At 37.0% G+C, this 27,057-nt stretch overlaps 1 protein-coding gene across 2 annotated transcripts; it reads right to left on the minus strand.

The window, feature by feature from the left end:
* On the minus strand, window positions 1-24,951 carry LOC580504 (glycerol kinase). Of its 2 annotated transcripts, none has more exons than XM_030978291.1 (16): window positions 24,535-24,951; window positions 23,290-23,363; window positions 18,686-18,870; window positions 18,149-18,228; window positions 17,747-17,884; window positions 16,564-16,673; window positions 15,933-16,035; window positions 15,208-15,275; window positions 11,784-11,907; window positions 9,952-10,030; window positions 9,311-9,407; window positions 5,606-5,690; window positions 3,570-3,690; window positions 2,991-3,122; window positions 2,431-2,517; window positions 1-1,073 (listed from the first exon to the last, which is right to left on the minus strand). In XM_030978291.1, the coding sequence occupies exons 1-16, from the start codon at window positions 24,607-24,609 to the stop codon at window positions 964-966; spliced, it is 1,668 nt and encodes a 555-aa protein (XP_030834151.1). In that variant the 5' UTR covers window positions 24,610-24,951; the 3' UTR covers window positions 1-963. The 2 variants fall into 2 exon arrangements, 1 of the variants encoding a protein (XP_030834151.1); XR_004062776.1 differs by having other exon boundaries at window positions 969-1,073; window positions 2,359-2,517.
* Window positions 24,952-27,057: the final 2,106 nt, after the last annotated feature.

Here is a 27,057-nt window from a genome sequence, read left to right on the forward strand (position 1 = left end):
TTTCTGTGTTTTTCATAACTTAATCCCTCTATCCATCTCTTTCTCGTACATACCTCCTATCCTCTTTCTCCCTCTATCAGTTTGTTTCTTTGCTTCCTACTTGCACCTCAACTACATTTTGCATTGAGAGGGCCTGGGGTCCTGAAATACACTATATGAGAAGAGCTATTATTATTAGTATATTCTCTTTCAACTGAGTATTCTGGTCTACCTCTAAATACCTCTATCTTATCAAGTGATATATAAATCCAGATTATTGCCATTTCATTATTACTATAAATTATTATTAAGTAGTGATGTAAATGCATGATTTTCAAGTCAAAAGTAGAAAAGTGATTGAGGTATTGTACTTCACTGTGTCATGTACATGTAAAGGCACAGCCTACATGTATATATCAAAGTTATCCATTTGATCATCGGTCTGAAAAATTTGAAATCTTACCTCATAATATACATGTACATTCATTACAGTTCTGAGATGCTTAAATTGTCCATGAAACAGATCTAAAATCTAAATACATTCATCTTCAATCATGATCTAATTTCTCTAGAAAATTCAATATCAATATTCATATTTGGTCCTGACTTTTCCAGAATACACAAAACAGATAAAAATCACATGCACCAAACACATTTTCACAGGTAGGAAATCACATTAAAAAAAACTTACTTCAATATACTCTATTTATCTATTTTTTGTCCAATTTTTTTGATTGGGCACCATACAAATCTGATATATTATTACATATATTTCAAGAATATTTGCAAGACAATGAAAACACACATCCCACCATAGGTTTTGATGAAACGCCTGGGTATCTTGCAATCACATTGCTAAAGGACACAAGTGCCACAGCAAGGAACCATGAAAGATACGATCCATTGATGATTTGTTAGGGTGTCCTTGAAGGGTTTAACATTCTGTTACATGATATATAGATATAATGATGTTGAAGCAATGAGTTAGAGAGATTTCTTGAGGCAGTAGGCAAGAGCCAGTAGAACGGCTGATGATGTCACAATGGCAGTGACTGTCTGGGTGTTGATGATAGAGGGCAGGCTGCAAGTAGAACCTGCTTGATGGGAAGGGAAACAAAGAGAAATGGAAACAGACAGAAGAGAAAGAGATGGATTGATAGAAAGAGATTGATAGAAAGAAAGAGAGAGGAGAGAAAGACAGAGAGTTGATGATGCTACAGATATAAATACAGAACAGATGATAATATTACAGGCATGCAACCATAAAATTTGCTTATGATTGTTAAATGACCAAGGATTGGATGTTACTCACAAAGCAATATACATTACATATTTTTGTTAATGTAAATTTATGAAGCTATTAATTGTTAAAGGGTAGAAAATGAAGAGTTATGGTCTATGACAGATATGGAAATTACATACATGTAGAAGAACATATTTTGTACATTCCACATTTTAAAAGATGAAATGAGTGATTTGAAAGGATTTTACAGTGAAAAATCTTTGCACCATCAAATTATATATAAGTTTTTCAACTGCTTTGATAAGATAAAAGAGTTTAATTAATAATCATTTTAACAATTAATACCTTTCCACATTTATTGATCCTAAAGAATGTTGACAATTACATAATGTAACTATCATAAAGTCACAATATTCACATTAGATTTTTTTTTAAAATCCACATTACTCGGCAATTAATCTGGCAAGTCCTTGAGATACATTTGATTGAATTACACAGAGGGCACTTATTCGTTTTGCTGCATTGCTAAGTGTGCTATCTGGACATGGACATGTAGTCTATAGCAGTGTTAAAAATACTTTTCTGTCCAGGGTAGCTCTTTTAGGATTCGGTGTGATAACAGTGTGATTTTTTCAGAGTAACATTGAAGTGCCTTATCATTATATTACCAGAGCTCTTGTACAGTTTACCAGAGCTATTTTTGAGCTTTCAAGAGCTAAACCGCTCTCCGCTCCCATGCATTTTTCCCCCACTGGTCTATTATGATACATAATGCTGCCATAATTTCACAACAAATTTGCTCACTTAGAAATTAATGGCACTGGTTTCACCAGCTATATCAATTGTTCTAACAGGAGAGGATCGTATTTTGCTCCTGATGAACACTCAGGGCGTCAAACATTTAATACAATACTGGCTTCCATGCATTACCAGGGTCTGAGACTTTTATTATTTTGAATTAGTGTAACCTTCCATTGATAACAAGCTATGTGGAAAAGAGCTTTTGATGTCTGTGAGATTTATAAAGAGCCGCATAATGACAGGCGCTCTTTACATCTTACAAATACATATTTACAATAACATCAATACTACGATATGAAAATATATATGGAATGAATATATCATATAGATCTTACATGCAAAGGAGTGATTATCATTATAATGGGAGTGTCCAATACCAGGCAAAGGGGGGTAAGATCAGGCTTCACCTTTGGTAGCAGGGGTGTAACTGTGCCCCTCCCAGTTCATAGACTTCTGAACAGCTAGCTTCCACTTGGCATAGTGCGACTCTCGAACTGAGGGTGAGGCAGAGAAAGAGAAAGGGTGACGAGAATAAATACAAAGTGGTAAATATACTAAAGAATAATATAATTATCATGACATTCTCATGACACTGACTCTATATTAAAGTCATTAATTGCCCTTTGCACAAATATGCCCAATACAAAAATTATCTCCATCACTGCAATCTTCCTATCTATTTAAACAGGAGGATCCAAAACTATTGAAATTGTAGAAATTCCAATTGGTCACACTTTCAATTTTCTCTTTACCGAGCATAACCTTTCAGTTGACTCAAATTGATTTCTATTCAAGAACTTGCAATCAACCCCCCCAAATTTTTTCTTCAAAAATCCAATGATGCATGATTATTTGTGTGTAGCTACCCCCCCCCCCCCCCCTCCAAGCCCTGACTTGTATACATTTTATTGGCTAAGCCATCCAACATTGTCGCTTTATTAGAGCTACATTGTAGATGTATATTTACCATCTTCTTCAATGACAGGTGTGAAGGTATCCGTGTTACCCGCCGAGGCATCCTCTATCTTCCATACTCCTACAGCATGGCCTGCAGCCATGGCAACGCCTAGAGCTGTGGTCTCTGGCATCGAAGGTCGTACTGGGAAAAAAAGAAGATGAGATTATTACTTACTCTGAAGATGATCGTTAAAAACATAAATATGCTATTAATGAAAATGTTTATGAGAATATTGATAATATTCACACAATAATTGACAATCATGATGATGATAACAATTATAATGATGGTGGTGATGATGGTTATGATGACGACAGTAATTGTGATGATAGTAAGTACATCCGTAATAAACATGGTTGCAGTATTAATGTTATTATTATTCATTTAGCACTTCAAATACATGTTTATAAAAAAGAACATACAAATAAGTAAACAATATATGACAATAATATCATAGATAGTGATAATGATGATAGGGAGAAGGATGATTAACATCATACACTTAATTGGCATAATGGGTACTATGATAACGATGATGTCGGCTACGATGATAATAGTGATAATGATTGCATTATGTTATATCCTCACCAACAGGAATGTTGAGAGTATCTGCCTGTAGCTGCATAAGGAGATTGTTTTGGGTCATTCCTCCATCAACCCTCAGCTTCTCCAGTGGAATGCCCGAATCTTGGTCCATAGCATCTAACAACTAAAACAAAACAACACAGTTCAACGAGTTGTAATGATGCCTCCTCAGGGAAACATTAATTTATATTCAGCAAAGCAATCTCACATACAAAATTACTATCAAGTGTCGTCTGCTATGCCGATTGTCGCCTGCTTCGTTTAAAATAGACACACGAAGAATCAAAAGTGTTTTGAATTGATGCAAACTCATATCATTGCGAAGGGGAAGCCTTACTGATCAAATACAACAACTCTTCTCTTCAAAATATGTTTAGGGCCTGCAGTAATCAACTCTCAAAAATGTTAGTTTTGAGATCCAGATTTTCTGCCTTCAGCGGTCCTTTGTAGAGCGTCAATATTTGTGACGTCACATACGGGACACGGCTGGCTAGCTGCATACTGCTACACGGTACTGAGCTGTTCGTCCAGTGTGTGACGTCACTATTCAGAGCTCGCTACACTTGTGTGTTTGACTTACGTTCAGGGGCGTTCGGGGGTCTAAGGAGGGTCTTGAAAAATTGCATTTTACGCCTTAATTTCCATGATATCTATATGATTTCTCAGCAAATTGTTCGTGTTTTTCAAGAGAAAATCTTTCCATCCATATGTAATTTGTTCCTGATTATGAGTTGTTAGTGAATTTTCTTTGTGTAGCTCCTTTAAAGGCTAAATAGCTTGCCAATAGAAATAAGAAGCTCCCTATCTCTCAATGTCTTCAAATTCAAATTAAAAACATATTTGTTCAATTGAGAGATTCTATTTTGTAGAAGTTAGTAAGAAAAATAGGCTTCGAACCAGCACAGCTGAATATATTTTGTATAAAAGCTGCGCTATATAAATTTATTATTATTATTAATATTATTCTAGAAACATAAATCAGAAGCTGAATTGACCCTCATGATACTATAAAGCAGGCCTTCTCAACTAGTTTATTAGAAGTGCCAAAACGAAAAGAATTTGTAATTGAAGCGCCACCCTGTATAGTTGACTGTGCTGCGAGGGAGCGTAGCGACCGAGCCGAAAATGGGTGGGGTCAGGGGGCGAAGCCCTAACGGGGGTAGCAGGGGGTGGGGCCCCCTGAAGCTGCTGGATCTAGGCCTAGGGCTTTTTAAAGGCCCAAATGGGGCATTTTCAACACCATTTCATTCCACAATATATAATCAATCATAATTTCTTATTGAAAAAAAATTAGTACAATTCATGGGTAAAATTACACCGGAGGTATATTTATATGCATTTTTTGTGTGCAATAAACACGGGAAATGTCAAAATAAAGTGAAAATCAAACAAACAAAAACAAGTTGTTTCCAAAGATTGGCAATGTTAAAATTGGTATCCCATCGTAAGCTAATTGTTTAGACCTTTGGTTTAGATTTGTATAAAATGGTAAAAAACGATAAATTCCCCCTTCTTCCTGTTTGTTAAGCAGGCATTTTGGGCTCAAATTCGACTGCAACTTCTTGATTTAGCTGAGTATTTGATTCTAAAATAAATATTTTCTTTCTTTCTGTTTTTTTATTTTGTTGTTGCAACAGTCGCGCGCCACTCCGACTGACCGCAAGCGCCACAAGTGGCGCGCGCGCCGCCAGTTGAGAAGGCCTGCTATAAAGTAATTGAAAAGGTTTGTTTTAATAATAGACACAGCTTGTTCCCCCCACCTCCTTGTTTACCTTGATGAAGAAAAAAAAAGGGTTGCTGTGTCAAACAAGCTTGGATGTTACTCACAAAGCAAAATACATTTCACATATTTTCAATGTAAATGTATGAAGCTATTAATTTTTGAGGGGAAGTTTCTTTTAATCAAAAGTATATGTTATAGAATAACATTATCAAAACAGCACTGGCTAAAAGTACATTTACAGGTTAAACACAATTATAAACATCAAAATTTCTCTTTCAAGCAATAAGATTCTCATCAATAAGTACCACTTTCTTACCTCTCTTGTTTGGTAACAGACTGCTTCTAGAACAGCCCTAGCTATATGGGCCTTGGTGCTGAACTGAGTTAGACCACAGATAGTTCTGAAAAAAAGGAACAACAGAAAGTCGTTTAATATCTACTAGAGCGCCGTCATGGCCGCCTTGCTAAAGCCAGGGTAATAATAGCGTCTTGACGATGGCCCTCGCGCTATTGAAGTCTGTAAATTCTGGAGAGCGAAGCGAGCCAGAGAACCGAGGCGCCCGGCCCCCCCACTCAGAGGTCGGAAAAAGGGGGTGTTTTTCATTTTTCTCTCATCTCTTTGGAATCCTGAGAAATTATTCCGAATTTAGGGGGGTACATTGAGCATTTTTCCTGATTTAGGGGGGTCTCCAAGGCAGGAAAAGCCCGCAAAAAGCCTGCGAAAGGGGGGTTCGGAAATGTTGGCAGTCCTCAGATAGGGGGTGCTTTCAAAAAGAGGGTACGAGCATATGCGTACCTTAAATAACACTGAGTGGGGGGGCCGGGCCGAGGCGCTTGCGCTGAGGGCCTCGTAACTAGTGATCTAAATTATATATTCATGAGACCTGATTTCCTAATGAATTATGCATATATACGTGAATAATGTAACTTCCGCAGCAATTGCCCAACACAGCCCCGGGAGATATGCGGTCAGTCTCATAGATTTGGAGATGAGCTTTATCCCAGATAGGACCATCCAGGACACAGAACAAGTGGAGCAGGACATCACTACCTTTGGAATGGGGGAGGAGCCGTTAGATTACAGTGACCCGTTCAATGCTGGTCTTCAGAACCTTCTGCTGGCTGGCCTATCCAAACCTCTGTCCATGTACAAAGGGATCTATCAGCATGATCACATGATGCCAGCAATCAAGACAGACCTTGCTGTTAGCTTTGGTATGTTTTATTGACATTATTTTGACAAGAATACTGAAAGTAGACTGCCCTCCCAGATTGATGTGGTGAGTTGTAAACCTAAAGTCAAACTCTGAACCAACATTAACAAAGTGATACTCATTATTTATTTCATAGATGAGGTAAAATGATTTTTTTTTTCTCAATTGTTTTCCAGGGTGAATTCCTCATTTTCAAGTTTATTTAATCATCAATCTACTGAATTTGTATGCTTATCATTCATATGTATCATTCCAACATGTATTTCTTAAATTTGTTTTAAATGCTTATAATTGATTTGTAATGTTTTGTTGGAAACATGAATAAATTTGAAATTTTAATTTTTTTTTTAATGTAGGATTAGTTTTTACTCTGTATTCCCTGTTTTTGTAGAAGGATTTGTTATTTGTAAGATATTCGGATGGTATCGTGAATAATCGAAGGAGAAAATAGGAAGCAGTTACTGTAACTTAATTTCTAGGAGTGCTTAATCACTGAATAATGACCTTTAATCTCTTACTCTGCAGCGTCCATCCATTATGACTGCTGAATGCGCACACATCTACCAAGACAAGAGCTGCATGATGACTGAGTACAAATCAAATGAAACCCTTCTAGACCTAATCAACAAATATGTTGATTTTTTTTAATACTCACTACACCACCTGAATTATTTATGCTCAAATATTCTTTGTGTATACTTTTCCTTCACACAGACTGCATGTTTCCCTTTTGTTGTGTAGTATGTGTACTTAATTATGTTCTGTACCTACCTATACCGTATATTATTAAGTTATTACTGGAGACCAGCCATTGATAGGTCAATGGCCTCTGTTGGCTCCACCACAGTCTCAAGAATTTGTTCTAGGTGCTTAAAATTCTTTTAATATTGTTATGTTATTTTCTTGTATTGTTTTGTTGTGTTAATCGGATATTGTATGTAAATTGTTATATGTTTTTTATGAGAAGTGGAAAAGTAAATGAAACGAAATGAAATGAAGTCAAGGCTGTTAATAAGAAAGATCTATCTGAGGACTGGGTGCTGTTCTTCGCTATTGAGATCCTGCAGGTCGTAGAGTATATGCTCTCCCCCCCCCCCCCCCCCCCCCCCCCCCCCCCCCCCCCCCCCCCCAGATCTTAGCCGTTTCACGGCTGATCGCCATGAAAATTTGCATGCATGTCAAGTGAGGTGTATAGAATACTATGGTACATGTAGTTTCAATTTTTTGGAAATTCACTCATTTGCATATTTATGGTAATTTATGCAAAGAAGGTCATAAAATTTACATTTTTACCCATATATCATATATTATTCATATTTAAGCATTCTTTTACACTACATTTATTCATTAGACCATTTGGAATAATAATACACAAAAAAAAATTGGAAGAGCCAAGTTATCTCTTGTTTTGATAATTTCTTATGTATTTCAATGTTTTTTTTAACTTATGTATTTCATTGTTTTTGTTGTTTTATTTCATTTCTAACTATAATTTGACCCCCAAAATAAACACTTAAACTATAAACAAGACCAAATAACCAAAGTTTTATTTCTGTTTAAGAAAAAAAGATACTTCCATATGTTTTTTACACAAATCACGAAAATGAGCGATTTTCGGGCTGACATGCAAAGACAAAAAGTCATGTGACTTTGTAACAGTAGGTACGATTTTCAAAAAAAATTGTTTCAAAAGATGCTTAAGACTCGAAAGAAAAGAGTAATGAAAGGAAAACGTTATACCTGCCCCGGAGAAGTCGCGAAATTACTACGGGGGGGGGGGGGGGGGTCAAATTGGTGGTGGATTTGGATCTACATGTATATGCACAGTACATACAGTATCAACTTGACCAAGGCATTTGATATGTCTTTGTCTCTTTCAACCCTTATGTAATAATGGGTATCCTGTAGAATGTATTTCTTGTTACGAATCGTTCCCAAGTGTGTACATACTCCGTCAAGGCATTTTAATGGCAGTTACGTCATAGTAGCTCTCTCTTTGATTGGATGATTTTCACCGAAGCTTCAGTTGGGTCAGAATATTTGCCAAATGAAAAACATGAGAAATTCAGATCACTTGTTAAGAGGCCCTCAGCGCAAGCGCCTCGGTTCTCTGACGAGCTTCGCTCGCCAGAATTTACGGACTCCAACAGCGCAAGGGCCATCGACAAGAGGCTAGGGTAATAATCGGGGAAGCGCCAAGGAGCATTACAATGTGACAGACATGTGCGCTTTATAAGAAGCCACCATTATTATTATTATCTCAGGTCAGTCTCTCAAAATCTGTCACAAATCTAAATTTGTGGGTACCGTATATAGACGTGTGCTAATTATAAAATATAAGATACAATAGGATATCTAAGAAGTTATACTAATTTAGGTTTCAAGAAATGGCTGCATGGCTGTCTGTATAATGGGTATATGAATGTTGGCTTTATTTTGTCAAACATATATGGCTAGGGTTGGGGATGCAATTGGGTGTTAGGCTCAGTGAAGGGTTGAGGTTATGTGAAGGTTAGTATGATTGCAGGGCTTGCAGGGCCCTCAGGGAGAACAGTATGAATACTGATGAGGCTACCCTGGGTAAAGAAGACATACTATTATTATTATTAAGTGTTTGATCAAGGGTCAGGAATTCATTACTAAAGGACATAGACTGCAGAGGAATTTCTGTCAGAGCATGTGGTCTAGAACGAAAAAATCGTGACCCAATTTAAAAAAAAAAAAATGATGTATCAAAGTTTCACTGTTTACTATATTCATAACAAAATGTGTGTAGAATAAAAAGCAGATATGTCAGGCGATCTCACCCTCTTGCATCGGCCTCCCAGTAGGGAGCGTAGAGACCAGAGAATGCAGGAACAAAGTATACACCGCCATTGTTATCTACCTCCTTAGCAAGCGTCTCTGTGGATATATAAAAAAAATATTAGAATATTAGAACTTGTAACACAATGTTAGGAACATGTTTATTCTTTCTTTTTCCTCCTCCTCTTCCTTCTCCTCCTCTCCCCCCCCCCTCCCCCTCCTCCCTCTTCCCTCTCCTCTTCCTCATCCTCTCCCTCCTCCTAGCTCTTTCTCCCCCTCCCCCTCCCCCTCCCCCTCCTCCGTCTTCTCTTTAGTCTTCTTCCATCTGTATATAGATGTGGGTCTGTACTCCATTTCCTTCTCTCTGTCATAGACACATCTCAATTTGAAAGGGATCAGGAACAATATCTATTTTAGTTGGCTACTCAGTAATCTTTGAGCATAGGGGCACATGATGCAACTGCATCTCTTTCTCAATTTATGTCTGTCTCCCTCTCTTGGACATACATATGTTATTAAACTACTGAATCTGATCTGTATCTATCCACGTGTAGCTTGCTATTCATTTATCATATATTTTTTTCTATCTTTTTCTCTTTTTATTTCTCTTTCTGTACCCCTTTCTCTCCTCTGCGATACCTACCTACTTCAGCAGCTGTTTTGATGATACCCAAATTGTCTCTTAACCATCTCACAGCAGCGCCTGTTACTGCCACAGATCCCTAGAGAAGCAAATCAGAATCAGATACAAGTTTATCATCTCACCATCAGGGTGAAAGAAATGATATAATTAATGATACATGTACATAATATGAAAGAAAAGGCATGTTATTCTGAAAGGACAGAAGACAGTGACCAATAAGTCATCACAATGAGTAGGAAAATAAGTATTATATTGCAGAAGATAGAAAGAGACAGAGAGAGAGACAGAGAGAGACAGAGAGAGAGACAGAGAGAGACAGATATAGAAAGAAAAAGAGACAAACAGAGAGAAAGAGAGAGACAGAAAAAGAATAGGGAGTGGGGGATGGGGGGGGGGGGGGGGGGGGGGGGGTTACAAGAATACTGCTTGGAGCCAGGAGGGCATCAACTTGTATCATTCTACACAGACCTGATGTCCTCCTGGCCCCAAACAGGTATATGGACAGAGTATTTCTAAGAGACAATCAATATAAGAAAGGAAGTTGTAGGGAGTGTACAGAGTAAGACAGACATAAAAATAGAGAAACATTAGGAGATCTGGAGACAGAAATTAAGCTTCAATGAGAAAGAAAATATGTAATGTAGTTGATGGGTACGGTAAGTAGAAAGTAAAGAAACAAAACTGATAGAGGGAGAAGGGGGTAAGTATATGAACAAGAGAAAGAGATGGATAGAGGGATGGGGAGACAGAGTGACAGACACAGAAGAAATATTCAATTAACTATTTATTAGAAGTGTATAGAAGTACAAATGCATGTTTATGAATTCTCAGCTTGTCTAACCATCAATGTTAGGGAAAGGTAGATAACTATTAAAGAACTCGGGAACAGAATGAATGAACGAGACCAAGATAGGCAAAGACAGAAATATCTAAACCTGTGGCCCGTATAATCAGACAGGCCTACTTCAAAGGAACGTGCCTACACAATTAAAAGCATAAAGTATCTGATAAGAAATGTTTAGGATGCTTCATAAACTCTGTACACTTGGAAAAGGATTACTAAGCATACAAGTCTAATCTTTTATAATCAAACATAAAAGAGAGGCTTGGACTTTGGACAGTTGTAATGCAGGACAACTGATAAAGATGCAAACTCATGAAACATAATTTCCTTCAGGCACACACTTAAAACCGTATTACTATAGTATGTACTCCTGTGGAGGAAAAATCTTTTATCAATATCTTCACAAAATGAGGTACATTACATTACAGTACAAATCCCCCCCGCCTCCAAAAAAAAAGGTGGCTGTCATGTGAATATTTTATGTGTTCATTGCTTTTATCTTTAATATCCCTATTCCCTTGTTTGAAAGCTTGCTTTTAAGATTTCATATTTTCATAATAGTTATTCATTATAAAGGTTTTATCAGGTATGCAGACCAAGGCTTCGCTTATAGTTTTCTGCATGACTGCATCCTATGAAATGATTACTTCTTCTACAGTCTAAATAAAGCTGTCAACATTCAATTCTTCTTTCTTTCTTTCTTTCTTTTTTTCAAAATGACCATGAAGTGCCTCCAAAAATTAAAAATCTTGGAGTGACCGGTTTTACCATACTCATTTTCCCCAATAGACTGTAGTGTTAAAAAAACTGTCAGGAAAAGGCAAAATTTGATTTTGATTTCCAATCATAAATATCTTAATAATCGGACAGGCGATCGGCTTGTAAAAGTCATGGGATTTCCGACTGACCTAAAGGTTTATAATTATGATTGCAGCATGAGCTAAATCCAGGATTTTGTTTTTGTAATACCAAATGAATAAATCTTTACCTCTAGTGCATAGATAGTAGGAGCATCTTTCCCCAGTTTATATCCAAGCGTCGTCAAGAGACCGTGCTTAGAGAAAACCCTCTCCTCTCCGGTGTTGTAGATCAAGAAACAGCCAGTCCCATATCTGTACCAACAACAAAAAAGATATTATTTTTGTTCATTATCATTATTGGTAGTATAACTATGACTTACTAACACGTAGCAGTTCAGACTTTTCTTAACTTCTTGTTTGTTTGTTTGATTGATTTTATTTCTGCGTTCAAAATATACAAATTCAAAGTCAAAGTACAAAATTTTGAACAATAACAAATACAATGAATACAATGTTTACAAAAGTAATTAAATGAAAAATCATGTACAATTATATCATTCGATAAATATGTACGAAGCATACAATAACATAAGAAATATGAAATATTTTCAATAAATTAGAGAGGTAATTCGGAACGCAGGAGACCACCATCGTGAGCGGTTAGGCTGGAGATGGATGGCGGCCTCGTAAAAAGAATTGGCGACATAACTCTCTTCGAAAAACTGAGTGATTAAGAGGTGCGGTGCAAGTGCAGGTGCAGTGAGCAGTTGCATGATAAAGAATAAATAAGTCACGGTTTTGTTATACTAATTTAGAGAGGGGGAGCATATGATTGTATTATTTGTCGTTTAAGTGTAGCTTTTAAGGTGTAGATGGTTGAACAAGACTTTATGTTGTCGGGTAAATCATTCCAGATGTCCGGGCCAGAATGTCTAACAGATTTGTGTGTTATTGATAATTTGGGGTTTGTAAGATGGAAGTTCTCAGGGTCGATCTAAATCAACCAGCTTTTACTCCTCAAATTGGCAACAGTTATTTCATCTTTCCACTCCTATTTGGTTAGAGGAAATTGAAATGTTCCATCAAGTTGTTTTTCTTCCATGGGTTATGTTCCAGGGTTAGTGGCTCTGATGGTGACCCAACATTTGCCTAACATTGTTCCCCTATGCTCGGCTATCATACGGCGCTCTAGCATTTCAAGGAAATGACACGGCATGTACTATAATCTCAAAGTCATCATAACTCACAATAACATCTTCAAGAAAATGTGAATTTGATTGATGACTTTAGAACCTAACTATTGAGAAAACCTGAAGATAAAGTGACTCAATGACCCTCATATTACGGGGCTAACTGCACACTGTATATTGATCCAAGACAAACACGATACCTGTCCAGTATTATTTGCACATCCTCATAAAAAAGTACAAGTTCAAATCTAGATGTGCACATATTGATACAAATACCGGTAGCAAGAGGGATTTCAAGTCAATTTGACTTAATCAGATACTGCATATAGTATCCTTTCTATGGCATTTTGTTGGATGCCCGCAAAAAGGCAGTTAATGCCACTGAAAATGCATAGAACTTATGGCTTTCTTGCGGGAAGCTAACAATGTATTTTTATTGACTTATATTGATTGAATGGAAAGTATGTATAGGGCTCTTGCAAATATGACCCTGATTTTCATTCCTTGTAGCATTTCGAGCTAATCAATTAAATAATTTATTTACATGTCGAACGTATATCCACCCCCTTCAAATCAAATAATATGACACAACAGACTGTCTTGGCTGAAGGGAGAAAATACATACGCATTGAAGTAGCATTTCTCTGAATGGGAATCAGGTCAATTACAACCATGACCTTAATTGTAAGTTCTTGTAGCATTCCAGCTAATCAATAAAATAATTCATTTTCTTTTTAAATATATTAAATGTATTGTATGATACATGTATGTCTACCCCTTTTAATAAAAAAACATGACACAACAAACTTGTTTTGGCAAGCATATGATGGAAGAAGATACTACTTGTAGTTCGTGTTTCTTTTCCGTGGCATTTCTTTTATTTACTTGAATGGGAATTAGGCCAGTAACAAATAAAACTTTGTATATTATTTTCTTGCGTTTTCAAAGATAATGAATGAAGTATCCTTTCTCCAATATTTGTTTTATTTACTTAAAAGAATTAGGTCAGTTTTTTCTTTCATATACTCACAGGAGAATTAGACCAGTTGTAAATATTTCTTTGTATTTTCATTTTTGTTGTGTTCACAAAGAGGATCAATACAATAACTTGTTTGCAAGTCAAATATATCATACAATATATCCACCCCTTTGAATAAACTAATAAGAAACTAAATAACTCATGCAGTGTCCTTTCTTTTACTTACTTGAATGGGAATCAGGCTAGTTACCTACATGTATGGTACTTTGTATTTTCATTTATTTCAGGTTTAAAAATGATCAATAAAGTAACTTGTTTGCTTGTTAAATCAAATCATACTCATCCCTTTGGGTCAAATAATAAGACACAGTTAAAGATACTCCTTGAAGTATCCTTACTCTACTTTTTCTTCACCTTCCTCGAACAGGAATCAAGCCACTGCAAATATATCTTTGTATTTGGTCCCTCGGAGAGGACCTAAAGCCTTTGGTCCTCTGGTTGCTTACTAACAAGCATTATGCTTTCTTAGCAGTCAGGTAAAATAACCACCACCACCACCACTATTTGGACTTTATTGACAGCAGTCTCAGGTTAATCAATAAAATAACTTGTTTGCGTGTGGAATATATAATACGGTGTATCCACCCCTTTAAGTCAACTAATAAGACATTAAAGCGATGTCTCAACAAACATTTGCACAGAAAACTACAAATATAAAGTCTTTAATATTTACTTGAAGCCAATAGTTTAGGAATAATGTCTGCAACAGAGTAAACTAACTTTGCACGGATACAAGTATCTATAAAATTATTTATATCCCATACAGGTTCTTTAAACAGCTAGTACAGCATCTTAAGTTCATGCTATAGCTTGCGGTATACAAGAAACATGCTGTTCCTGTATGTTTGTTACAAATTTTGTTTTGAGTGACTTGAATGGTGGTTAAATTGTAGAAATTCTTCAAACGAGTAGCAAAATTTAACAGTTAATGATCTATAATGCAAAGCAGACTATGATTTTGAAATCATCATTTACAAAAGCCATTTCTTTTAAATGATACAATCTTTTCACTGCCAAAGCCTGCTTTGATCGGCCAAGTTTTCATGATAAAAATAACATTATTTAACAAAGTAAAAATCATCTCTCTTCGTAATTCAATGTGGGTTCATAAATTGCAAAAATCTATATGATGAAGCGGATTTGAATAAAAAAAAAATAGGTACTATGATTTAAACCATAAGGATTACAGATTATTCAAACAGTTTGAGCATCAAGTAACACCTGGATGGAATTCTCCCCAGAGAGTGGCAAGCACTGAATCCAATCACCAGGGTAATAGTATATCTGTAAAGCGCTTAGAGACATCGCAGATGTATTAAGCGCTTCATAAAAGCAGAATATTATTATTATTATTATTATTTAAGGCGGATTTGCCATGCTTACGTGTTCTTAGCCATGCCTTTCTTGAAGCAAGACTGTCCAACCAATGCCGCATGCTGATCTCCAAGAATCTTAAACGAAAGAAGAAAAAAACATGAAATATATGTTCTTAGCATGATGTCTATAGAAATCCTGATTACACTTTACAACCTTGCTTGATTTTCTGTTTTCCATTTACAAAAGGATTAGTGACAATATATAACAATCTAGAATTGTTAAAGAAAAAAAAAAATTTTAAATTTCTTTGTTAATAATCTGCATGTATCATACAATTGTAACATTTGTGTTAAACAGCAAAATATAATTTGCTTCATAAACAAGATTGTACATTTTCGAAAATCAACAAATAAAGAAAATTCAAATATGCTACTATATTGCCTAGAGATACATTTTCAGGTTTTGCTATGTTCCATTGCCATGTTTGCACATCTCATTAGGTGACACATGAGGATAATGATATTGACAGAGGTAGATATTTTGAAAGTATTGGCAATCAAGCTATTAGACCTTTGAGCCCCACTGCACTACTTATAGCTACTTGCGCCATCTATTTAGCAAACAATGCTTAATCGGTGCCTGTTGGTCCACCATGATCATCTTTTTTCTTGTGTTAATTGAGAGCTGATTTGATGAGATAACCACCTGTCAGTGACCTTGCAGGGAGGTCTCATCCCCCCTGGCCAAACTAGTGCAGATGGTTTTTAGGTAAACTCAAAGTGAATTCTTACCCCTCCAATAGGCACTCCCTTGAGGGCTGTATCAACCAAGCTACCATAGATCTCAGCTGAGCTTCGGATCTCTGGAAGAATAGTCTTAGGAACATCAAAGAATCTATGACAAAGCAAGAAATGAACATGGATTGAGGGACAGGGAGAGATAGGGAAATAGGGGTGGGGTGGGGGGGGGGGGGAAGAGAACAGAAAGAGAAAGAGAAAGCAAGGCAAACAGGAAAAGAGAGACAGACAAGAAAGTGTGAAACCAATAGAGAGAAAACAAGAGAAAGATAGATTAGGAAGAGCAAGAAACGGAAGAGAGAGAGAGAGAGAACTATAGGAAAGCTAAATAAAAAAGAACATCATTCACACCTCAAGTATGAGTTTTTACGAGTGTAATTTAGACAGAATTAAACCCAAAACTTTCAAATGCAAGCAAAATTTCATGAATGTTGGAAATGGTCCAGATACGCATCAGTTTCATTCAACAAAATGACCTAAAAATTTAATAACATGTGAAAGTTTTCTTGCCAGAAAAAAAATGACCACCATCAAAATTTCATGAAAATTGGGGTGTTTTACATGGAAATGGTATAAAAAGCAAAATTCTAAAGAAGAACAAAATATCAGGTAAAAATCTCCTTACTTGCAGAGTTCATCGTCCCATTGTAATGTTGTAATGTTCATGAGCATTGTACGACTAGCATTGGTCACGTCTGTTATGTGGAGACCTCCATTCAATCCTCCTGTTAGGTTCTAAATCACAGAAAAGAAAGAAAACCAGAAGCACAGTCTCAAGTTTCAATGTGTGCAAAATCTCTTTTGATCTGGTCACATTGGTAATGTGAAATCATCTATCTATAAAACCTTTGGTTACTTTCTATGACACAGAAAGAAACTACAGTGGCTGGTTACAAGAAATGTTTTCAGATTCAATGAGCCAAGAGATAAATAGACATAGAGAACAACAACACCCAAACTTCACCAAGCTTTGTCACTGGTAAGACCAAAGTAGCATTCCAAGTACACTTACAAGAGAGTTTTTCATTGGTTTTTCTAACAAACCAGTGAACTTCACTGTGGACTCAACAATTCCAAATATACATACATCTCTCGTCATCTACAGCCTTTTTTACCTCAGGAATATTGTCTAGTAGCCATCTAGTAACCTTCACATCATTTATCTAAAACAACTTATCAAGAGATTAGGCATGCAACAATGAAATACTAACATACCTAGTATTATAAGCAGTAAAACTTATAATAATACAGCATACCAATGTAAGCCAGGAGTCAACCGTTCCAAACATACACCTCCCGTCATCGACAGCCTTCTTGACCTCAGGAACATTGTCTAGTAACCATCTACCTTCACATCACTTACAACAACTTATCACAACATAAAACATTTTGTATGCAACAACGCAATACTAACTAAAGGTTAATAACAAAATAACATACCCATGTAAGCCAGGAGTCAACCGTTCCAAACATACACCTCCCGTCATCGACAGCCTTCTTGACCTCAGGAACATTGTCTAGTTACCATCTACCTTCACATCACTTACAACAACTTATCACAACATAAAACATTTTGTATGCAACAACGCAATACTAACTAAAGGTTAATAACAAAATAACATACCCATGTAAGCCAGGAGTCAACCGTTCCAAACATACACCTCCCGTCATCGACAGCCTTCTTGACCTCAGGAACATTGTCTAGTAACCATCTACCTTCACATCACTTACAACAACTTATCACAACATAAAACATTTTGTATGCAACAACGCAATACTAACTAAAGGTTAATAACAAAATAACATACCCATGTAAGCCAGGAGTCAACCGTTCCAAACATACACCTCCCGTCATCGACAGCCTTCTTGACCTCCGGAACATTGTCCAGTAACCATCTGACCTTCACAGCACTGAAGTACGTTGATAGAGGTAGTCCACATAGGGGCTGCAGGAGTCAACAAAGACAACGGTTTTTTTATTGTGGCGTATGGTGGAATAGAATCAAATGCTAACACAATCAGAAACATACTACCAGTATTACTATTAAAATATAAAAAGACTATATAGATACACAGGTTCCAAAGCAGTTTTGGAATTATTACCTAAGCTTTAGCTCTGACATTCTTATCAGCACACTGTGCACTCAGAGGAATATATCATACCAAGTACACCAACATTATGTAGGTCAAGAGAGAGAGAGACAACTTACTTGTAAATGTTCCTTGGTCTGGGATGGTGTCTTGGATACGAGCTGATCTACAGTGGTAGCTGTCCTGGCATCTAACCATACTACACAAGCAACAATGGTAGAAAGACAGAAAATTGTACAAACAGAAAATGCATGATATACATTGTACATGTATGTTTCTTTAAGAGGAAGAAATCAGACCAGGGTCCTGTCTTACAGAGAATGGCGATCACAAGCCCTTTAATCAATCACAAGTTTGCAGTCCCCTATCTCTTACGTACGTAAATAGTTAATATGTGACATATATATTCTATTTCAAAATTTGCCATCCATACAAGGGAATATTCATTGAGAGAAGTTCTGGAGCAAAACTTAATACAATCTCTTCTAACAGGTACAAAAATGTTTCACTCTTCGATCCCTATGAGCTGGAAACGGCTGTAGACTCTAAATGATGAAATCTCGTAAGAAATTTTAAATATTTCAAATTTGCGAAGAAGACTGTATCATTCAAGAAGCATATATAAGAAGCACTTGATATCAGATGACAGAACTTACAGACAGCAGGATGCAAGGGCTCCCCCGTTGTCCTATCCCATACAATGGTCGTCTCTCTCTGGTTGGTGATACCTACAGCTTTGATACCGGCCGGATCGACTCCAAGACCTTTCAGTTTCTTCACCGTCTCGTTGATGCATTCCTTGACAGTCGAGAGGATCTCCTTAGGGTCCTCCTCAACCCACCTGGTGGAAATGGAGAAGAGGAGAGTAAAGACCAGTTCACATATGTCCCTTTAAACTGGCTTTAAAGGCATCGTTTAACATTGTTAAATCTGAAATGCATGGCCCTATAATAATAATAATAGCTCACATTTATAATGCGCCTAATACTTTGTTTCTAGGCGAGGAACATATTATTACCCTGGTCATCGGATTCATGCTTACCCGCACACATGGTATGCACATTCTCCACTCCCTGGGGAGCATTCCAGCCAGTCGCCATTTTACAAGCGCCATTGCTAATCAAACCATATTAGCTTTCGCATCCTACTGGGTACCCATTTGTAAAAAATTAAAAAATTATTACCCTGGTCATCGGATTCAGGCTTACCCGCACACATGGTATGCACATTCTCCACTCCCTGTCGAGCATTCCAGCCAGTCGCCATTTTACAAGCACCATTGCTAATCAAACTACATTAGCTTTCGCATCCTACTGGTACCCATTTGTTATCATTGTCTGTGATATGATGTAATATTGAAACCCTAACAAAATTGCACTAATATAGCTCAAAAATGATCAAGAAGTGCCTAAAATCTTTGTGTGACCAGTTTTACCATACTTTTTTTCCTCAATAGACTGTGTTACGATAAACGTTAGGAAAACGCAAAATTTGGTTTTGATTTCCAATCATTTTTTTTTTTTTTATTTATTTTTTTTAAATTTCCAATCATAAATATCTTGATAATCAGACAGGCTTGTAAAAGTCATGGGTTCCTGACTGACCTAAAGGTTTATAATTATCATTGCAGCATGAGCTTAATCTATGATTTTGTTTCAGAATCTGAGACAAAGTTACCAGATCCCTTTAATGGCTTTTTCCAATAAGAGTGAGGCTGATCTGCCCAATAATGTTAATTGCGAACAGAAACTGCTACAAACAACATGGTAAAAGAAATGCTCTGCCACATGCATTTGTCCTTTCAAGATGACAAAAGCAATGTACTCTTTTGCCAAAGAGACATGATTCTTCTCTTTTTGTCACATGTACCAAAATCAAACAAAGCAAACAAACAAAAATTAAATATTGAGGAATCAAACACAGTCTGCACATGCTGGATAAACTCTTTGGAATCAGCCACCAGTCTTGAAGACATATATTTAGAGCAAGTTTTAGCAACTTTAAACTCCTTCAAGTCTCCTCTTTAAAGTCACCTGTTCAAAACTGTATTTGATTCATATAATGTTATTCAGTATGTTTTCACTTTTTATGATGAACTTTACCTCAATATTAAATGTAGGCCTGCGCATTAATACAGGAAATGCCAAATGAATACAAATGTAATTTCAGACTGCTGTCTATAAGGTGTACAAACATACACTTGCAAAACATACTTGCATGATTAATCTCATATGTCAATATTTTTTCTTCATGTATATTCGCTCCATCTCTATACTTATGTCATAGCATAACCCTTTGAACCACCGTCGCCAGAATATAGCAGAACAGCGGCCAGGCCAAACTTCTGGCTACTCACGTTTCCTAATTAAATTAGATGACATGTAGGCCTAATTAACCTGGCTTTGTGCCTCAGCCCAAGTAAACTATATTGCAAAATGCAGGGCATCAAAGTTCAATACATATAATAATAAATCATAATACTGCAGTGCTTTGAAAGATTATATCACTGCCGTAGCGTCTCTATGCACTTTGGAAGAAAGATATAAAAGGGAGAAATATAGGTCCTGTAAATGCCCGACTGTAAATCAATCAAAATGATGTTTAAACAAGTATTTTTAAGTGAATTATTCCAAATAGGCTTCGAACTGAAAAAATATATTCCTTGTAAAAGAAAAAGTGATAACACCATATTTCCTATCTTCTCATTATAATACATTTCTGTTTCTTTTCTGCTCTTGCTTTAACAAATTATTATTCAAAGGCTGCAGTATGTACATCATCTTAGGTTTAACATTTAGTTCATCTCTCTGTTTGTTTGTTTGTTTGATTGATTCGTTCATTTGTTTCACTTTCTGTTTGGTGATTGGCAGGGTCATGGTTTATTTGTTGTTTTTCTTGTTCTTGTTTTTTGCATGGATGCAGCCTCTACCTCAAATTCTTTCCTCAGGACAGCTTACATGTACCTTTATGAGCAGAGAGCTTTTAATTTGAAGTCAGCCTATCACTGTTCACTTGTCTGTCTTCACGATCGAGATCGCTTTCTCGATGCTCTGGGACTCTGAGCACGGCTGTCACCTTGCCTTCAATCAAACTAATTAATGCACCTGTCCTGCAAGAAGGTGCACACTTAGTCTGCCAGCACAGACTTTTGTCAGCCTTAACAAGTACAACAGAGTGTGAAGTGAGAGAATACATATACTGCAATGTCCCCCGCACTCCATAGGGTTGGTACAATACCTTATTCTACATGTAATTCTGAACCAGAGATTTGTAAAGTTAGGCTTGGCTCTAGAGTCTAGAGTCAAAGACTTTCTAAAAATTGAAATTACTTTTTCAAATGAAGTCTGTGCACACAGACTATTACAGGTACCCATGTCAGAATACACTTAACAAGTTCACATACAAAGGCCGTGCATGTAACCCAACACAATCATTAACACACAAACATGACCTTCCAAGTTCAATGAAGGCTACAATAAGACAACTTTTTATTATTCTTTGTGCAGAAAAGCAGACAGGTGTATTCTACATTATGGGAACTGCGTCCAATGTAAATTACAGACTTGATGTTTTATTTGTTGACCATTGGTCCTTGGACCTTTAAATCATCGGACATACTGTACATCCTTAAAAATCTTGAAATTGCTTTCTCAGCAGGATGTACAAGTCCATTTGCCAAATCACTTTGTGCTTTAAAGGCATTGTGTTAAATTTGAGATGCATGGCTGTACGTTCTATCAGTGTCTGTGGTATGGTGTAATATTGAAGCCCTAAAATAATTGAGCTTCAAAATGATCATGACATGAAGTGCCTCCAAAAAGTAAAAATCTTTGAGACACTGGTTTTACCATACTTTTTTTACCCAATAGACTGTAGTGTTATAAAACCGTTTGGCAAACGCAAAATCTGATTTTGATTTGCAATAAAAAATATCTTGATAATCAGACAGGCTTGTAAAAGTCATGGGGTTCCTGACTGACCTAAAGGTTTATAATTATGGTTGCAGCATGAGCTAATTCCAGGATTTAGTTTCAGAATCTGAGGCAATGTTACTGAGTCACTTTAAGTGAATCTGGAGTTTGAATAGAGATCAAGGTAAAAGAAAATTGACCATACATGCCAAATTCTCACTGCTAAACTTAAAAAAAAAACACTCTTCAGTCTCAAAAACAGCTGTAATATTGTAAGACAATATATTTATTTCAGTTTACTACTTATCTATGCTAAAGTACAGAAGAATTGTTCAGGAGAGAAATAAAAAAGAAAACAGGCTGTGAAAACTTGAGACTATCAAATCTCCATTTAATGGATTGGATAGTATTCTATCCAATCGTACTAAGTAAGCATCATAAATAATTTATTTATTATTAAGTTCATGTACACGTATCACCTTCTTATAAGCGAACTTGTTATATTTAAAAGGGCTAATTTTCATAATTTTTTCCACCCCTCAAATCATCATATTTCATTTCCCCCTGTAATCGCATCTAAATCCCAGGGCCTAGAAACAGGCCGATTAGTAGACAATTTTCTTCAAATATCATATCTGATTTTGTAGACCCACTTTTACACATGATGAAACTATCATAATTCAGGCATCTTGCTGCAAAGAATAAATGTTGGATCTGGGCCCTGTTTCATAAAACTTGTTATCAATAACAAATGCTAAATATCTATGACAAATTTGCTGTCAGCCAATCAAATGCCACGATTTCAGTAGCTTATAACACTTTATTGTAACTTTTTATTGATAACAAGTTTTATGAAACAGGACCCAGAATCTGATTAACCTGTTGACTCCTGGATTGTCAAAGTCAAATAGGCTTAAAGGGATTCAGTAAATTTGTCTCAGATTCTGAAACAAAATCCTGGATTTAGCTCATGCTGCAATGATAATTATAAACCTTTAGGTCAGTCAGGAACCCCATGACTTTTACAAGCCGATCGCCTGTCTGATTTATTATCAAGATATTTATGATAGGCATTACAAATTTTGAAAACCGTTTCCAAAACGGTTTTCATAACACTTCAGTCTATTGGGGAAAACGAGTATGGTAAAACCGGTCACTCAAAGATTTTTACATTTTTTAGGCACTTCTTGCTCATTTTGAAGCGCAATTTTGTTAGGGCTTCAATACTACATCATATCACAGGCACTGATTACAAGTAGGGGCGTGCATCTTAGATTTAACATTGTTAAACGATGCCTTTAATACAGGGACCACCCGGTTCCCGTAGCAACGGTTAAGAATGGACTTACCCTTCGTTGGGGAAGGTCTGCTGTAGTTCTATCTGATGGTGAGCAATCAATTCAGATGTTTTACTGGAAAAGACCTGGAAGGATGGAACAAATAAACACTGCAGATTACTTTTGTAAGAAATTAAGAAAAGGGTTGCAGAACATGCGAGCCAATGATGCTTCGTGTTCATCAGGGCTACACACTCACCGTCTCACCATTTTGGAAGAGGGTTTGTATTGTGTTTGTTTCAGAGTCCCTACAGTATGTAAAACTGTTGTAATTTTGGGGAGGCCCATGCAGACCCGGAGATTCATATTCATATTATTCATATTCATTCATATTCAAATTTATTGTCCAATGATTGGAAATTTGTTTCATTTGCATGTCAGTACAAGGTTACACATTATAAACATCAATAAGATACATATGGGTACAGAGTAGAACATTTAACTTGGACATAGGTAACAACAAATGCGATAGTTCAACATGCAGACTAAAATTCGATTCATAAATTAAGTAGTTAAATTCAGTTCAAGTTCGGATTAAATTCATTCGCAATTCAGATTAAATACAATTAAAATTTAAACCAATTCAATTCGTAATTCAGATCAAATCCAGATGGAGATGGAACATGGTGCAGGGTGATACTTCCGACATTATATGCCATGCATGTATGATGTACATTGTACAGTATCTCTCTCTCTCTACTAGTACTAGTACTAGTAGACCTAGTTGTTATTTTTAGAGTTGAGTTCTGGTAAAGCGATTACATTGTGAAGAAACAATAAACTGTGATTGTTGCCAATAGTCCAAGTCCAAGCAATAATTAATAATTTATTCGGAAAGGTTGAATATTTCATCAAATAATTCTGTAATTGAATTGTTTAAAATCCTCTGAGAACGTGGCACATGCCGACAGTGTAGATCTAGGCCTAGGCTGCTATCAAAGAGCAAATATTAACCACACCATACCGACGGGTCTGAAGGGCAAAGACAAGGGCATACAAACCAAAAACTACAGTGTCTATACACAGTCTACATTCATTCATCTCGCGATCTCGTACACACGAAAAACACACATTCGTCTGCGCAGTTTCATTGCCCAAGCTTTGAGCACGTTCCCCAACGATTATCCACCGCAGAGTTGTGGCTAGGGTTACAACGTACATTCCGTGCAGTGTCAGATTTCTACCAGGCACCCGGTGGATTATCCGACAACAAATCCAGACGAAGATGATTAATAACAGTAAAATGATGAAACTTACCAAAAATCGTGTGCTGCTTGTTCCCTGGTCAACTGCACCTACCAATGGTCCAACATCTTTCAACTTTTCTGCCATTTTCTCCGGTTTTTATCGAACGAATTGCGCTAAATAACGTGAGTGACCATCCAGACACACCTCCAAAACGCCTTCTTTATTCTCACACTACCGTACCCTGCCCAGTTACCGCCCCCCTGTTACCAGTGGCTTATTAGACACAACGGCCGTCTTCCATCGCCCGAGTTTCTACGGTGCGCAATGAAGGCGTGCGACTAACTTGCCTATAGCAGCATACACGTTGTAAGGAACATGTGCACGAAATATGGTACACTGTCGATCGCCCATTTAACGGAGATACGCGAATGACGTCACTGTGCAGCAGTCAGCTATGCGCTTATTTAGGTGTGAATCAACCTTTTTTAAAAACATCAAGTTCCTATTCAAAACGATCAGAAAAAAATATGGTGGAAATTTTACTTTTGTTTAAAGAGATATGGAAGTTTAAATTCCTGATGTTTTACCTGAGCAAATTTCTTGCGAAAATTATTATTTATAAAAAAGTTATCGAGGCTTGAACTCGGCCATGTCGCCCTGTGATGCCCCTGCCCTATTTCCGCCCACTCAAACACACGCGCTAGTTCAGTGTATGTACCGTGCGTTGTTTATGCTCTAACAGAGAAAAGGTTATCTGCCCGTGGTTTTTTAGTCTATTTGTGTGTTTTTAGGTCTGCGGTTGGTTTTTTGAAAGTGCACACTTCATTGTCTTTTTTCCATGATAAAACACTCGGTTTACTCCATAAAATCGCAACTCGAGAGTATGAAGAAGGTGAAGAATACACAAATACTATAAAACTACATTCGACCTATAAACAGTTTGTAAATTGGGAATTCACCCCCCCCCCCCCCCCCCCCCCCCCGTATATGTTGACCTACATTTTGAAAATAAAAGAAAGATCATAAATGAGATAACATGGTCACCAGGCATAAAACTCTTTACTGGTATTACGGCCATGCAGTTGTCAAAATCTGCCAGACGGAATGTTGTTTCACTTTTTGATGAGCAATCATAACCGTGCTACTAAACTTAACATTTTGCAGGCTCACTTGCATGGTCTACAAAATAATCATTTAGAGGTGGCCATTCATTTTTTGTTGAGTTTACAACCAGAAAATAAGATTCAGTGTAAATTGAGTAGCTGTTTATTTATTGCCCTTTGAAGGTTCTAGGTCAATTACCCCTTGGGCATGTCACCCCCGGCCAATTAGCGGTACAATAATTACCCCAAGGACGATTACCCCCCCCCCCCCGAGGACAACCACCCCGAGGAAGTTACTCCCCCCCCCCCCCGAAAAATTACCCTCTAGGACAATTATTACCCCCCCCCCCCCCCCCCGTGACAATTAAACCCCCAGAGGACAATTACCACCCCCTGAAATTAACGATCTCCCCCTAAAAATTACCCAACTAATTATCGAGGTTGACTTCCCCCTGTTCATACTGAACAGGGGGTAGTCCTCGGGGCGGTTGTCCTTGGTTGTCCCAGGGGGCATTGTCCTATATAGGGGTTAAGTTTCAGGGGGTGGGGGGGGGGGGACTCTTTTCCGGGGGTAGCTCGTCGAGGCACGGTAATTGTCCTTAGGGGTAATTATCTTTGGGGGTAGTTTTCCGGGGGGTAATGGTAGGCGAATAAGGTGGGAGGCTGAGATTGAACCCCCCCCCCCCCCCGAAGAATGTTGCAATGATGTTTGGCCGTTCGTTCGATCGAGCAACCGACAATTTCTGGTAACGATGTGGTAATGTGATAATCATGCAGTTAAATTGTGTGACAAAATTATATATGATTGATTAATGTTGCAAAAAATGCTTGAAGTTCGGTTCTCCAAAAGTGATCCCGATGACAACTAAGTCCGGCTTTTAAAAAAGTTGCCAGGTTTGGTAGATTTGCAAAAAGTTTGTATTTATGTTCTATGTCGCTGAAGCTTGTGTCGCCTTTCAATCCAGCGTCGTGGCTTTGTAGCGAAAAGAGTGCTTGTTTCTGATACGATACAGGATGCAGGCAGAGGATTGATGTATTAGTTTTTGTTTTAATTAATTTAGTTTAATTTATTCCCTCAATTTTCTTCGATTACACCCCTCCTTTCCCCGATTGTTCTTTTAGTCTCCCTCTTCACTTTTACATCCTTTTCTTAGTGCTTCTATACATTAGGCTATAATATCTTTTTTCAAATGTTTGTGTGTTATATATTTTTGCCAACACGGACCATGACATTTTCGCTGCTATCAAATTTCCGTCAGCTGACTGTGAATAAAATAAATGTTGTTTTATGTGAAATAAACCTATATGAATGGCTATCGAAAGAGTAGTATAAAACTATAAATGATACATTTCACAAGGGCCTATACGCCTGTCAGCCTTTCAAATGGCTAGGGTAATTCTTATATACGTTGTTAGTTTGCTAAAGTTTTATGGCGAATAAAAGGTGAACATTTTTTTATCTCTATCCATCACATTAATATCTCTCGGC

The sequence above is a fragment of the Strongylocentrotus purpuratus genome, unplaced genomic scaffold, assembly GCF_000002235.5.
Source record: "Strongylocentrotus purpuratus isolate Spur 01 unplaced genomic scaffold, Spur_5.0 spur5_scaffold_1, whole genome shotgun sequence".
In the NCBI taxonomy this organism is placed as follows: domain Eukaryota; kingdom Metazoa; phylum Echinodermata; class Echinoidea; order Camarodonta; family Strongylocentrotidae; genus Strongylocentrotus; species Strongylocentrotus purpuratus.